Source organism: Myotis daubentonii, chromosome 3, assembly GCF_963259705.1.
Source record: "Myotis daubentonii chromosome 3, mMyoDau2.1, whole genome shotgun sequence".
NCBI lineage: Eukaryota > Metazoa > Chordata > Mammalia > Chiroptera > Vespertilionidae > Myotis > Myotis daubentonii.
In genome coordinates this window covers 120296135-120310705 of record NC_081842.1, presented here as the reverse complement: position 1 = coordinate 120310705, position 14571 = coordinate 120296135, and the positions used below count along the sequence as shown (strand labels likewise).

General features: G+C 48.7%; 1 protein-coding gene across 1 annotated transcript; it reads left to right on the top strand.

The window, feature by feature from the left end:
• Positions 1-283: 283 nt before the first annotated feature.
• Positions 284-2073, top strand: LOC132230632 (multiple coagulation factor deficiency protein 2 homolog). The gene has a single exon (XM_059688387.1). It carries the CDS (start codon positions 312-314, stop codon positions 750-752), a length of 441 nt encoding a protein of 146 aa, XP_059544370.1. The 5' UTR covers positions 284-311; the 3' UTR covers positions 753-2073.
• The last annotated feature ends 12498 nt before the right edge of the window (positions 2074-14571 follow it).

Here is a 14571-nt window from a genome sequence, read left to right as displayed (position 1 = left end):
TGTGCTGGGCTGGGGCGCACTCTGCTGACCAGTGCCGAGAGCGCACCCAGCCCTAGGTAGGCAGCCTATTGAAGCCTGGAGCCTCATGAGAACAACCTGGTTGTTTGGCTGCTCATATTCATTCTTAGATATATATTTATCTTTGTAAAACTTTCATTTGGCATCTCCACACACACACTTGCTATTTTTTATTTTAATAATATTTTTCGGGTTCTAGAGAGGTGCTGAGGACTGGGGCTGGCGAGGCTCACGCAGCGTTGCTGCGTGTCTGGCAAAATTGGGCAGCTGCGGGCCAGGAGGCGCCAGTGACCATGAGATCTCTACAGCTGCTCAGAGCCCCCTTCCTGTTCGGCCTGCTCTGGGCCTGTTGTGCCTCAGGCATCAGGGCTGAGCAGCCTGGGGCCAGTTCTGCCCATCGTGGCAGCATGGGGCTGGATAAGCACACAGTGCACGACCAAGAGCATATCATGGAACATCTAGAAGGTGTCATCAACAAACCTGAGGCAGAGATGTCTCCACAAGAACTGCAGCTCCATTATTTCAAAATGCATGATTATGACGGCAATAATTTGCTTAACAGCCTAGAACTCTCCACAGCCATCACTCATGTCCCTAAGGAGGGAGGGAATGAACAGGAACCACCGATGAGCGAAGAGGAACTGATTAACTTAATAGATGGTGTTTTAAGAGACAATGACAAGAACAATGATGGCTACATTGACTATGCTGAATTTGCAAAATCACTCCAGTAGACATTATTTGACCATCTCATAGTTATTATGCAAATGTGACCCATTATAATGTGATTGAACACTTTCAGTAATGCAGAATAATTCATTTCCAATTTCTGCTGAAGTATTTTGGTAAAAACCTGTAGCAAGTGTGACACTGGTGTGAGAAAGAGAAGTCAAGAGCAATGGGACATGTTGTCCCCAAGTACTGTTAAATCTGTTGGGCAAGGGCTTGATTAAAGAGTGTTTGTAAGAGTATTGGATAATTGGAGCTGAGGACTCAGGAACAGGACTGTAGAATACTGCTGTTCTCTTGGTTTTAATTCATGCTGCCTGAAAACTAAGACGAGCTTTGCCAAGTGGACACACTTTTCAGTAACAGTGAAGGAATGGAATCAATGCCAAATGTTCCCTCTTGTGGGTGCTGTCTCTTCAGGAAAATGGTCAGTATTCTGTAAAGTTCCCTGGCTTAAATGATTACTTGCTTTGGGCAAGTGAGTATTGATTAAGCTATCAAAGCCACAGCCTCACGTGAATGTCAGATACTGAGTTCAGCTAGCCAGAGTCTGTATCTTCTGGCACTTGGATATGATACACCACTGACCTAAGAGATTAACGTTTTGCAGTTTTTCAATATTTTATGAAACTACTGCCATATCCTTATACTTTATTTCTTTTATGTCTTCTTCAACCTGGGAGAGACCTTGAATTTAAAACTGTTCTCTAATCAATAGCACATGTTTTAGCTTTCTTAATATTTGTATTTAACTCTTGTTTCTAGAGTTTCGCTTTTGCAGTTTAGAAACGTAGGCATGCAAGGATTTTCCCTTCTGCCTGATACAGTGGTGGTAAAACTACTATCTGCCGTAGTGAAAAGATCATTCACCGGGCACAGTGATTAACCTGATACAAGTTGTATTTAGAAGGAGTATTGTTTAAATGACCCCTTCTAGCCTAAATATGTGAATTCTTTCAGATCAAGAAAGATTGGAAAGAGAAGCCTAAAAACTCAACAGTGTGAGTCTCAGTAATAGCTGAAAGTGAGAAGCAGCAGCAAATTGTGATTTGGTTTATTGGATGTAATGGACATACTGTGATAGAAATCATAAAATAATGATTGAATGGGGGGAAACTGCATAAAATTTACTGTAAGATGTATAGAGACTTATTTTCTTTATTGGAGTATTCTTATAAGAAAACATGTATTTGTAAAAATGGTTTCCTGTGTCACGTATTTGTGCAATCAGAGCTGAATTATAAACTATTCTTGTAAAATCTAGTTATTTTGGAAGATTTATATAATGAATTCTGGGTATATGACCAATAATACTGATGAAACAAACAAAAAATAATAATAATATTTTTCGGGTTCTAAATACAGAAAAATAAAAGTCATATAAAATCCCATCAGCAAAAATTACTTTTAACATCATTTCATAAGCACAATTTTTTATCTAGTTGAGATCATGCTGTCCAAGGGTAGGTCACTACTGTCCGATCCAGGTCCTGCCCTTGGCTCCATTACCAAGTGACTTCTGGTTGGTAGGCAAAAGTTGGAGAGTGGGAAGAAGGGTTAAGCCAAGGTATGTGTCTCTCCTCTTTGGGAGGAATTTTCCAATAGTGGCTGCATCTCCTCTGTGGTTCTAGCTTCCACTGTGCCCAGCTTCAGTGTCCTGGTGACATGCCTTCTCCAGCCTGGAGGGTGGCTTCCTGCCCTTGCTCCTCTCTGGGTTGCCTCAACATGACTGGCTTCTCTACCCCCCACCCCCACCCCCACCCCACCCCACCCCATCACCTGTGAAACATTTCCTGTAATAAATTCCTTGTCCAAAATATCTAAAGTGGCTTACTTTCCTAACTAGATCAAGGTTGATTATGTCACATCAATAACTTTTAGCTAATTTATCACTCAATGTTATTCTATAAAGGTTTTCCTGTATCTTTAGTTCTTTACAGCTTTTCTTAATGGCTTCATAATATCTTATTACATCCAACCTTAACTGAGTCACATTTAAGTTTCCAATGTTTACTTAAAGTATAACATTGCTATGAAAATCTTGGGCATAAATTCATATCCACATTACTAAGTATTTGCTTAAACTAGATTTCTGGAAGTGACCAAAAAGGAATGATTGGCTTTAAGATTCTTGATAAACATTGTCCCCAAGTCCCCAGGGAGGCTAGAACCATTTACCATGCCCTCTGCAGCACTGATTACATTAATTTACTCACTAATTTTATAGGCAAAAAAAAAAAAGGCATCTGACTATTACTAGCTTTTTGTTGTTGTAGTTTTATTTTTATTTTTTTGAAAGAGAGAGATCAGTTTGTTGTTCCACTTATTTATGCTTCATTGGTTGATTCTTGTATGTGCCCTGACCAGGGATCAAACCCGGAACCTTGGCGTAACAGTTGGTTATTACTATTTTCATGTAGATGATATAAAGATTCTTTATATTGTTAGTGAGCTGGAATATTTTTCAGGTGTTTACTAGCCATGTGCATTTCCTCTTCGGTAAAATATCAATTTTACTATACAGTTCTTAATGATTCTCTTCGTGCCTAGGATGTCAAGTCAGGGTTCTCAGATGCTAACAACAAAATTGGTTAAATTAAGCAGAAATGGGATTATTGAAAGCATATCATTCACCTCCAAAGTGGATGGGAAAGCTGGAAAATTGGGTTCAGGAAATAGATAGAACCAAGGAACCCTAAGCTGGAAATATGTCATGATCTCACCCTAAAATGGTCTGAATAAGATGCCACTATTGATGTTACCTTGAATGTTGTTCCTGGCATTACTGCCACCCACAATTAAATTCTGGATGACACTACCATAATGAATATTAAACTCTTCTTACATCTTTGTCATTCCTGTAACAGCTTGTAAACTGCATTAATTCCTTCCCTCATAAAGAAGTAGAGTTTACCTCTTTGAGTTGGGTTGGCATTTTGACTTGCTTTGAGTGACACTGTACAATGTTTGAGGAAGCCTTGCAGCTTCCAGAAAAATGCTCCTTCTGAGAATCCAGCCGCAATGCTGTGAGGAAGCCCAAGATCACCCATGGAGAAAGGCCCAGACATCCCTGCCTCAGCCAAGTTACGCCAGCTGAAGCTACAACAGAGATGAGCCACCCCCACCACATTCTGTTCAATTTGCAAATGAATGGTGGTGATTATATAAAGTCACTAAGTTTGAGAGTAATCTATTATATAACAACTAGGGGCCCGGTGCACGAAATTCGTGCACTGGGTGTGGGTGGGGGGGGGGGGAGTGTCCCTCAGCCCAGGCTGCCCCCTCTCACATACTGGGAGCCCTCAGGCCTTGACCCCCATCACCCTCCAATCGCAGGATCGGCCCCTTGCCTCATTTCCCCCCATCACTGGTTCTGCCCCCAGCCCAGTCCTGATGCCTCTGGCCCAGGCATCAGGCCTGGGCAGGGGGACCCCCAGACCCCTCCGATTGCTGGCTCTGCCCCTTGCCCAGGCCTGATGCCTCGGCCAGAGGCGTAGACACCCATCACCCTCCGATCGCCTGATCGGCCCCTTGCCCAGGCCTGACGCCTCCGCCAGAGGTGTCAGGCTTGGACAGGGGACCCCCATCTCCCCCCGATCACTGGCTCTGTCCCTTGCCCAGGCCTGACGCCTCCGCCAGAGGTGTCAGGCTTGGACAGGGGACCCCCATCTCCCCCCAATCACTGGCTCTGCCCCTTGCCCAGGCCTGATGCCTCGGCCAGAGGCGTAGACCCCCATCACCCTCTGATCGCCTGATCTGCCCCTTGCCCAGGCCTGACGCCTCCGTCAGAGGTGTCAGGCTTGGACAGGGGACCCCCATCTCCCCCCATCACTGGCTCTGACCCACGCCCAGGCCTGAGGCCTCTGGCACAGGAATCATACCTGGGGAGGGAACCCCCATCTCCCTCTGATCGCTTGCTCCACCCCTCGCCCAAGCCTGACGCCTCTGACCCAGGCTTCAGGCCTGGGTAAGGGGACCATCATATCCCTCCAATCCCCAGCTCCGCCCCCCACCAAGGCCTGATGCCTCTGGCCCAGGCCTGATGCCTCGGCCAGAGGAGTTGACCCTCATCACCCTCCGATTACCAATCACCAGATCGGCCCCTTGACCAGGCCTGAGGCCTCCGGCAGAGGTGTCAGGCCTGGGCAGGGGATCCCCAGCTCCCTGCGGTTGTAGGCTCCGCCCCTGCCCAGGCCTAACGCCTCTGGCCAAGGCATTAGGCCTGGGCAGGGGACCCCCAGCTCCCCGCGGTTGCAGGCTCTGCCACGGCCCAGGCCTAACGCCTCTGGCCAAGGCATTAGGCCTGGGCAGGGGACCTCCAGCTCCCCACGGTTGCAGGCTCTGCCCCTGCCCAGGCCTAACGCCTCTGGCCAAGGCATTAGGCCTGGGCAGGGGACTCCCAGCTCCCCGCGATCTCCTGCTCTGCCCCTGCCCAGGCCTAACGCCTCTGACTGAGGCGTCCGGCTAGGGCACTGGGGACCCGCAGCTGCAGAGGCCCCGCGATCCTGGGCTCCGCTTTAGGCCCAGGCAAGGGACCCCTAGCTCCCGGGACTACCAGCTTCGACCGTGCCCAGCTCCCATCACTGGCTCCACCCCTACTTCCTGCTATCACTGGCCAGGGCAGCAAAGGCGCCTAATTCTCCGATCATGGCTGGGGGGCAGGGCAAAGGCGGCCCCAGGGCCGCCTTTGCCCTGCCCCCCAGCTCTTAGCTCCCCCCTGGGTTTCCGATCACTGTCAGTGGCAGGGGGCTTCTTCCTGCTTTCCCTTTTACCTCCCTGCATTGTGTGCAAATATGCAAATTAGCCGCCATCTTTGTTGGCAGTTAATTTGCATATAGCCCTGATTAGCCAATGAAAAGGGTAGCGCCGTATGCCAATTACCATTTTTCTCTTTTATTAGTGTAGATAGATAACTGAGACACACCTTTAAGGCTCAAACTCTGGGCAAAAACAGTCATTGGCCAAGCCTTCCCAGAGTCAGCATTATTTATCAGCCAGTCACAGCTCCTCCGGGTTATCTATTCCCACCAGGTCCTCATCAACCCTTGTCTTTGCACATTCTGTTCCCCCTTTATGGAATGCTCCTTTCCATCTCACTCATCTCACACCCACCACTGCCTGCCTGGTGGTCTTTTACTCTTTCAATTTTTAACAAATAGAGCAACCACTAAAATATATATAAGCACTAAAAAAAAAATTAGAATGGTATGCTAAAAAATATTTAAGTGAAAGGAGGAAAAAGGGACTAAGACAGGAGACAATGAAAACAACATATATCCATATATTCATGTACAAAAACTTATACATGAACATTCATAGCAGCATTATTTATAAAAAGTGGAAACAATCCAAATGTCCATCAACTGATGAATGGAAAATAAAATGTATATCCATACAATAAAATATTTGGTAATAAAAAAAGAATGAAGTATTAATACATGCTCCATAAGTAAACCTTAAAAACATCCTATATAATAAAAGGCTAATATGCAAATCGACCGAACGGCGGAACGACCGGTCACTATGACATGTACTGACCATCAGGGGGCAGACGCTCAATGCAGGAGCTGCCCCCTGGTGGTCAGTGCGCACCCACAGGGGGAGCACCACTCAGCCAGAAGCTGGGCTCACGGCTGGCAAACACAGCGGCAGTGGTGGGAGCCTCTCCCATCTCCATAGCAGCACTGAAGATGTCCCCTGAGGACTCCCAGACTGCGAGAGGGCGCACGCCAGGCAGAGGGATCACCTCACCCTCCCCACCCCCCACCCCGAGTGCACAAATTTCATGCACTGGGCCTTTAGTATCTACACTAATAAAAGAGAAAAATGGTAATTGGCGTACGACGATACCCTTTTCATTGGCTAATCAGGGCTATATGCAAATTAACTGCCAACTGTGATTGGCAGTTAACTGCCAACTAAGATTGGCAGTTAACTGCCAACAAGATGGCGGTTAATTTGCATATGTAGGCACAATGCAGGGAGGCGAAAGGGAAAGCAGGAAGAAGCCCCCTGCCACTGACAGTGATCGGAAACCCAGGGGGGAGCTAAGAGCTCCCAGGGCAAAGGCCCTGCCCCCCAGCCATGATCGGAGAATCAGGCGCCTTTCCCGCCCTGGCCAGTGATAGCAGGAAGTAGGGGTGGAGCCAGCGATGGGAGCTGGGCACGGTCGAAGCTGCAGTCCCGGGAGCTAGGGGTCCCTTGCCTGGGCCTAAAGCGGAGCCCACGATCGCGGGGCCGCTGCAGCTGCGGGTCGCCGCTGCCCGAGCCGGACGCCCAGGCCAGAGGCGTTAGGCCTGGGCAGGGGTGGAGCCTGCAACCGCGGGGAGCTGGGGATCCCCTGCCCAGGCATGATTCCTGGGCCAGAGGCCTCAGGCCTGGGTGGGGGCCAGAGCCAGTGATCGGGGGGAGATGGGGTTCCCCTGTCCAAGCCTGACACCTCTGGCGGAGGCGTCAGGCCTGGGCAAGGGGCCGATCAGGTGATCAGAGGGTGATGAGGGTCTACGCCTCTGGCTGAGGCATCAGGCCTGGGCAAGGGGCAGAGCCAGCAATCGGAGGGGTCTGGGGGTCCCCTGCCCAGGCCTGATGCCTGGGCCAGAGGCATCAGGCCTGGGCTGGGGGCCGAACCAGTGATGGGGGGAAATGAGGGTCCCCTGCCGAGGCCTGACACCTCTGTCAGAGGCGTCAGGCCTGGGCAAGGGGCCGATCCTGCGATTGGAGGGTGATGGGGATCAAGGCCTGAGGGCTCCCAGTATGTGAGAGGGGGCAGGCTGGGCTGAGGGACACTCCCCCCCCCACCCAGTGCACGAATTTCGTGCACCGGGCCCCTAGTGCTAAATAAAAGAAAATACAAAAAAGCATAGTGTATGATTCCATTTGTATGAAATACCCAAAAGAGGCAGATCTACAAAAACAGAAAGTAAATTCATGAATGCCTAGGGCTGGGGGGTGGGGCACTAAGGGGAAACGGAGTGACTGCTAATAAGAGGGGTTTCTCTCTGAGTTGATGAAAATGTTCTAGAATTCACTGTGGTGATGGTTGTACAACTGTGAATAGACTAAAAGCCGCTGAATTATGCACTTTAAATGTTTAAACTGTATGCTATGTGAATTATCCTATCTAATAAAAGAGAAACATGGTAATTAGCGTACGACCACTACCCTTCCCACTGGCTAATCAGGGCGATATGCAAATTAACTGCCAGCCAAGATGGCGGCCAGCAGCCAGGCAGCTTGAAACTAACATGAGGCTTGCTTGCTTCAGTGATGGAGGAAACCAATGTTCCCCACCTGCCTTGCCGGCCTCTGAGCCTGCAGTTTGAAACATTGTAACAAATATAGAAGCTAAACAAAACCCCAGAAACCTGCTTTCAGCCAGCTGGGATCTCAGAGCTAGAGTTATACATTGTTTCGATTATAGAACACAAACAAACCAGATTCCTAATTTCAGCAGCAGAGGCCTCAGAGCTGGAGCCAGAGCTAAAGCTGGCCCAGAATGAAAAGAAAAAGAAAAAGAAAAAAAGGAGCAGTTGGGAGCTTCAACCCTCAGCCCCTCACCCAGACTGGCCAGGCACCTCAGTGGGGACCCCCACCCTGAAGGGTGTGTGACCAGCTGCAAACAGCCATCATCCCCTCACCCAGGCTGGCCAGGCACCCCAGTGGGGACCCCCACCCTGATCCAGGATACCCTTCAGGGCAAACCAGCCGGCCCCACCCATGCACCAGGCCTCTATCCTATATAGTAAAAGGGTAATATGCCTCCCAGCACCGGGAACAGAGGAGCCAAGAGGCCTCCTGGCACCGGGATCAGCGCGACAGGGGGCAGCGCCCAAACCCCCTGATCGCCCTGCGGCTCTGTGTGTGACAGGGGGCGAGGCCACAACCTCCCTATCCGCCCTGTTCTGTTTGTGACAGGGGAAGGCGCCCCAACCTCCTGATCAGCCCTGCTCTGTGCCTGATAGGGGGGAGCTCCCCAACCCCCTGATCGCCCTGCAGCTCTGTGTGTGACAGGGTGCGGCGCCCCAACCCCCCCCCCCCTTCTTCACGGGCCCTGCTCTGTGTGTGATGGGGTAGAGCCATAACCTCCCCATTGGCCCTGCACTGAGTGTGAGAGTGGCGGCGCCTCAACCCCCTGATCGGCCCTGCTCTGTGTGTGACAGGATAAGGAGCCCAACCCCAATTGGCCCTGCTCTGTGTGTGACAGGGGGTGGCGTCACAACCTCCCCATTGACCCTGCCTTGAGTGTGACAGGGGGCGGTGCCCCAACCCCCCAATCGGCCCTACCCTGAGGTGACTGAGGGTGGCATCGCAACCTCCCAATCTGCCCTGCTCTGTGCATGATAGGGGGCGGTGCCCCAACTCCCCAATTGAGCCTGGTCTGAGCCCGACCAGGGGCTGCACCTAGGGATTGGGCCTGCCCTCTGCCACCCGGGAGCAGGCCTAAGCCAGCAGGTCATTATCTCCCAAGGGGTCCCAGACTGCGAGAGGGCACAGGCCGGGCTGAGGGACCACCCCTTCCCCCCGAGTGCACAAATTTTTGTGCACTGGGCCTGTAGAATCTCAATAAAGCTGATAAAAATGTTTAAGCTGATAAAAAATATTTTAATTAAAAAGTCTGTTTTAGAGATTCAGCTAAATGAGTACATACTCCACAAGGCTTTCCTGAACTTCCCAAGCAGAGCACACACACACTTATCTCCGGAAACCTGTACAGCACTTCACAGGGGCACAGAAAATCACTGTAACTTCTTTCAGCAAATTCCAGAATGAAAGCTGGCAAGCCATTTTAAGAAAAATCCTATTATGAAAATGTCACATATATAAAAATAGAGAAAAGTGAGCCTCCACCTCCATGTACCTGTGACTCACTGGTGGTTTCCATGCAGCAAAGCCATTCTGTACATCCCAATGCCCTTGCTCCTGAGGCTCAAGGGACCTCGAAAGTTAAGAGTCCATAGCACACTGCTAGTAACTTAGCATTTACTAAGTGCTTGATGTACCAATGACCGTCCGAAGCACTTGGAATATTCTAGCTCATTTAATCCCCAAAACAACCCTAACAGGTGAGATTATTATACCCACATTGAGGACATTAGGCTTAGAGGTGAAATAACCTCTCCAAAACTAAGTGGAAAAATGGAATTTCATACTGAGATTACTCTTAAGGTAGTAATTCATATTAATCAGAAAAAATAACATAACAAAATAATCAGTTAACTTAGGTGAAAGAATTAGTGCTCTTTCTGGACCTAAGGCGACTTACAAGGCCCAGGTCATATGGTTGAAGTACAGATGGCCTCAGTTTGAAGTGGGACTGCTGAGGGGACCCCCTGGGGCAACTCCATTTGACTTGACCTCTGTGGGCTCTACAGAGGCAGGCTCGTCCCAGGAAACCAAGAGCCTTAAAAGCTAGAATGACGACAATGGTGCCCCTCGAACTTCTAGAACTGTTCTCCAATGCCAGTGTGCCTGCCGAGCACTTGAAGTGGCCAGTTCAAAATGAGACACACTGCAGTAAAACACTCATTGTATTTTGAAGACGTAGTACAAAAACAGAATGTAAAATATTACATTAAAAGAGGAGTACTTTAGATATGCTGGGTTACATAAAATATTTTATTGAAATTAACCTCACCTATCTCTTTGTCCCTCTTTAGTGTGGCTACTGGCACATTTAACATTCTATTTGTGGCTCACTGGGCAGAGCTGTTCCTGACTATGCCCGTGCTGCTCTGATGCCAGCTCCTGTGGGCTCGCCCTTATGAATGCTTCTCCCAGGTTTGCAAAGAAGCGGGCAGCACTGCTGGCACAAGATGCTGGCCAAGTGCAGCTGGACTCAGAGACGAGGGTTCCAGGACCCCAGAGCTCCGTGGTGACTGCAGTCGGCCTCACCCTCCACGGAGAACAGCTTCACACATAAAATAAGGATGAGCACAACTCTATTTGAAACTTGGTTTGGGACAGCCCGCAACCTGATCAGTCCCTCGATGCAGTTCTGCCACCAGGAAAAGAGACGCAGCCAGGGTTTCTGTTTGGAGATGAAGCCGCTCTGCTGAGCAGGGTGTTCTCAGTGGTCCACCACAGAAGACGGGCTTCAAAGCTCATCAGTCTGAATGCACTGCCCTTAGAAAACTGGGGTTCCTCTCCAGGGTAGACCTGCCCCCCACCCCGCTGCCCACTCACAGCAAACTCCGCCCCTCAAAGCACATTCCAGAGTTCACTTGTAAGGACTTTGCCAAGGATGGCTTGGGCATGAGGATGGCTTGGACTCCAGAACTGCTTGGGCACGTCTGAATGCTGGACTACGCTGCCATGTTCTGCTGACCTTCGGTTTAGCCGTTACTAAAAAAGCACCGGCATTGAACCTATCTATGTAGAAACATCACCTGATGATGTTAGTGCAGAGTGAAGGCTAACGAAATCCGATCTGGCTGCATCAGCTGCTGGCTATGACCCAAAGTGAGCGAAGTGAGGCTCTGAAAAGTCAGGCAGGAGAAGTGGTTGTCATGGCACCAGTCAAGTCTTTGATGGCTGAAGCTACATTGCAGGCACCTGATCCTTCCTCCCCAGTGCCCAGTACACAGCAAGTGCTCAATACCTATGAATCAACACGAAGGAGGTGCGTTAATTGTAGGGTGCGTGGGCCCTCTAGATCCTGGGAAAGGGAAATGCAGCCACCGACAGCCAGGCACTGGCCCGGCTCCAGTCAGGAAAACCTGGTGCCCACAGGTAGGCTCTTGTGGAACATACATTTCACAGAACAGCATCAGAAAAGGCCACTCTGTGACTCAGAAATGAAGGGGAAAAACTGACGACTCTGAAATCACATCTCAACACAGACAAACCATGAACATCGTCCAGACCAAAGGACCAGACATATCTCCCCCGAGTGACTGCTGTCACCTTATCCAACCCAACATTAGCCTCACTCCATCCCTCTTACTTTCTCAGTTAAAGTTAAGATAACCCATCACAGAACTCTCCTGCTCCCTGACAACATCCAACCCAGAGCACAGGCCTGCTTCCTTGAGGCCTCCCAGGAACTCCCCTCCCCACGGCGGCCCAAATCCCCTAAATCCTAACCTGCTCCGACTGAGACTCCCTGTGGCTCCCATGGCACAGAGCTCCCCTCCTGCCGGTCAGAAAACCCACCTGTGCTGAACTACACTTCCTAAAGGGTCTCTGGCTAAAAGGAACTAACAACCCTTGGCCATAAACATCCCTTCCTAGGTTGCCATGGTGCCTATTTCCCCAGGCCCGAGAAAGGGAAAAAGGAAATGAGCACAGGAGATGAGAAAATTCAATGGTGGCAGACGAGGATGAATTTGACAAGGGGATTTCCCATTGTCAAACCACTAAAGAAAGCCCATGAGAAAACAGATTATAGGATTACCCAAGAGCCCATACATACCTACACACACACACACACACACACACACACACACACACACACACACACTAAACCAGGAGTGGGCGAACTTTTTGACTAGAGGGCCACAATGGGTTCTTAAACTGGACCGTAGGGCCGGAACAAAAGCATGGATGGAGTGTTTGTGTGAACTAATATAAATTCAAAGTAAACATCATTACATAAAAGGGTACGGTCGTTTTTTTTTTTTTTTTAGTTTTATTCATTTCAAACGGGCCGGATACAGCCCGCGGGCCGTAGTTTGCCCATGGCTGCACTAAACCATTTCACTAACTTCAGTGCTTTCACAAATTACTTGTGACTCAAGTTGCAAATGATGAACACAAGCAGTTAAGGAACACAAACCATGCATTGGCAACCCGTGGAATTAAGAGCAAGCAAGAGAAGTCTGGCCTGCTTTCCAGTGCATGGCCCGTTTCTCACTGCAAATTAAGAGAGCAAATGCCATAACGTTGCTGAGAACCCGAGCAGCACCCAGCACTCAGGGAGTGGTGGCAGGCAGGACTCTAGCGGTCTCCGGCCCACCTCTTGTGCGCTGTGCCGACAGTGGTTCCCCTGCACTCCCTTTGTGCAGGGGCGTCCGGTGAACCTGCCTGTCCTGCGCAGGAGGCTGGAGCATCTGGAGGACAAGAGCACGGGGAGCACTGGCAGCATCTCCCTCTTCTCTGTCCTCCTAGGAATGTGCACCTGATGGGGACTCAGGAAAAGTGTGATGAAGAGTATAAACTTTATGAGCTACAACTGGAACCAAAATTCGTTTTATTTATGTCCAAGTGCTTTTTCCTCCTTGATCCTTCCCAGAAATGAGGCCATTTAACTTGTTATAACCTTTCCCAAACACCAACTTGCAGCTTGCCCTGAGCCCATCAAATTGATCACCAGCCTGCAAATTATTTCCATCCAACTCATCACCTACAAGATCACAATTTTATTGAAGAAACTTAATCAAAATTTACCTCAAGCCTGGCCGGCATAGCTCAGTGGTTGAACACAGACCTATGAACCACGAGGTCACGGTTAGATTCTCGGTCACAGCACATGCCCGGTTTCGGGCTCAATCCCTAGTGTGGGGTGTGCAGGAGGTAGCCGATCAAGGATTCTCTCATCATTGATGTTTCTCTCTCTCCCTCTCCTTTCCTCTCTGAAATCAATAAATGTATTTTTTAAATTTACCTCATGAACAAACTGCTGTGTATGTGTCTAAAGCCTACCAAGTGTTTTGTTTCCTTCAGAAGAAACACCTCAGATTAACACTTAATGGAGCTGCAGTGTGGTCACAGGTGCAAGTGTCTAGCTAGACACCAGCTAAGAATGTGCATGTGATGAGCGCAGGCAGGTGTTTTTAGAAATCCAGTGCAGCTTTGTTGTTTGTCTTTATTCCTGAATCTAACCCATGTCACAAGAGCTTTAAGGGATCTTTTCAAACATCAATTCTATCAAGTTTTCTCAGGTAAGATCTAGTGCCCATTCAGACTGAAGTAGTCTTGAAGAAAAATAAAGCATTCCTAACAACAGGTTTCCCAGCAATGAGTGAGGCAACTATTTTTTTTTTTAATCCTCACTCAAGGATATTTTTCCATTGATTTTTAGAGAGAGTGGAAGAGAGGGAGGAAGGGGAAACACCGATGTAAGAGACTCAATTGGTTTCCTGCAACCGAGGTACATGCCCTTGACCAGGAATCGAACCCGTGACCCTTCGGTCCATGGGTCAACACCCTAACCACTGAGCCAAACCTGCCAGGGCATGGGGCAACTATTTTTAAAGAGCACCTTGAGTGTGAAGAAAAAGAGAAGGAATTCAGCAAAGAATGCCTCTTCAACACCCAGTCCTGATTAACTTTTATTCTGCAATTTAATTTAGCAGAAATTTAGATGTCAACCAGTTTGTAGCTATAATCCAATCTTCAAAACAGAGGACAAGCCAACTGTCCTAAGTATTGTGCAAAGTTAGCATGGGCAGATCAGGGTTCTCAGATGGGTCTCCCCATTGCATGAGACTTACCACTGAGCGCTCACAGCTTCTCCTGTCTATGAGGTATGAGGTTGTCTGAACAAGTCACTGCTCACTGGGCACACAATGAAGATTACAGTGGAGGGAATAAAGGTGAATTCAGGTCACCCATGTCACTGCTTGTCAACTGCCATGACTAAAGGTTTCACTAATATAAAACTTGGGAATAATTTGATTTGTTTAGCTGTGTTACACTCAACTAACAAAGAAAATAAAATTGATACCAAGCTCTCTCAGAAATAAAGGAAATATTTACCTATGCTTTGGCTCAAGATTTCTTGAGTAAATTCCACCCCTTATCAGAGATCCAATGTAAACTGGGTGAGCAAAATAGATTTCTACTTTTCCACAAAACTGCTGCAAATTCTATAGTAAAGACAAAGGC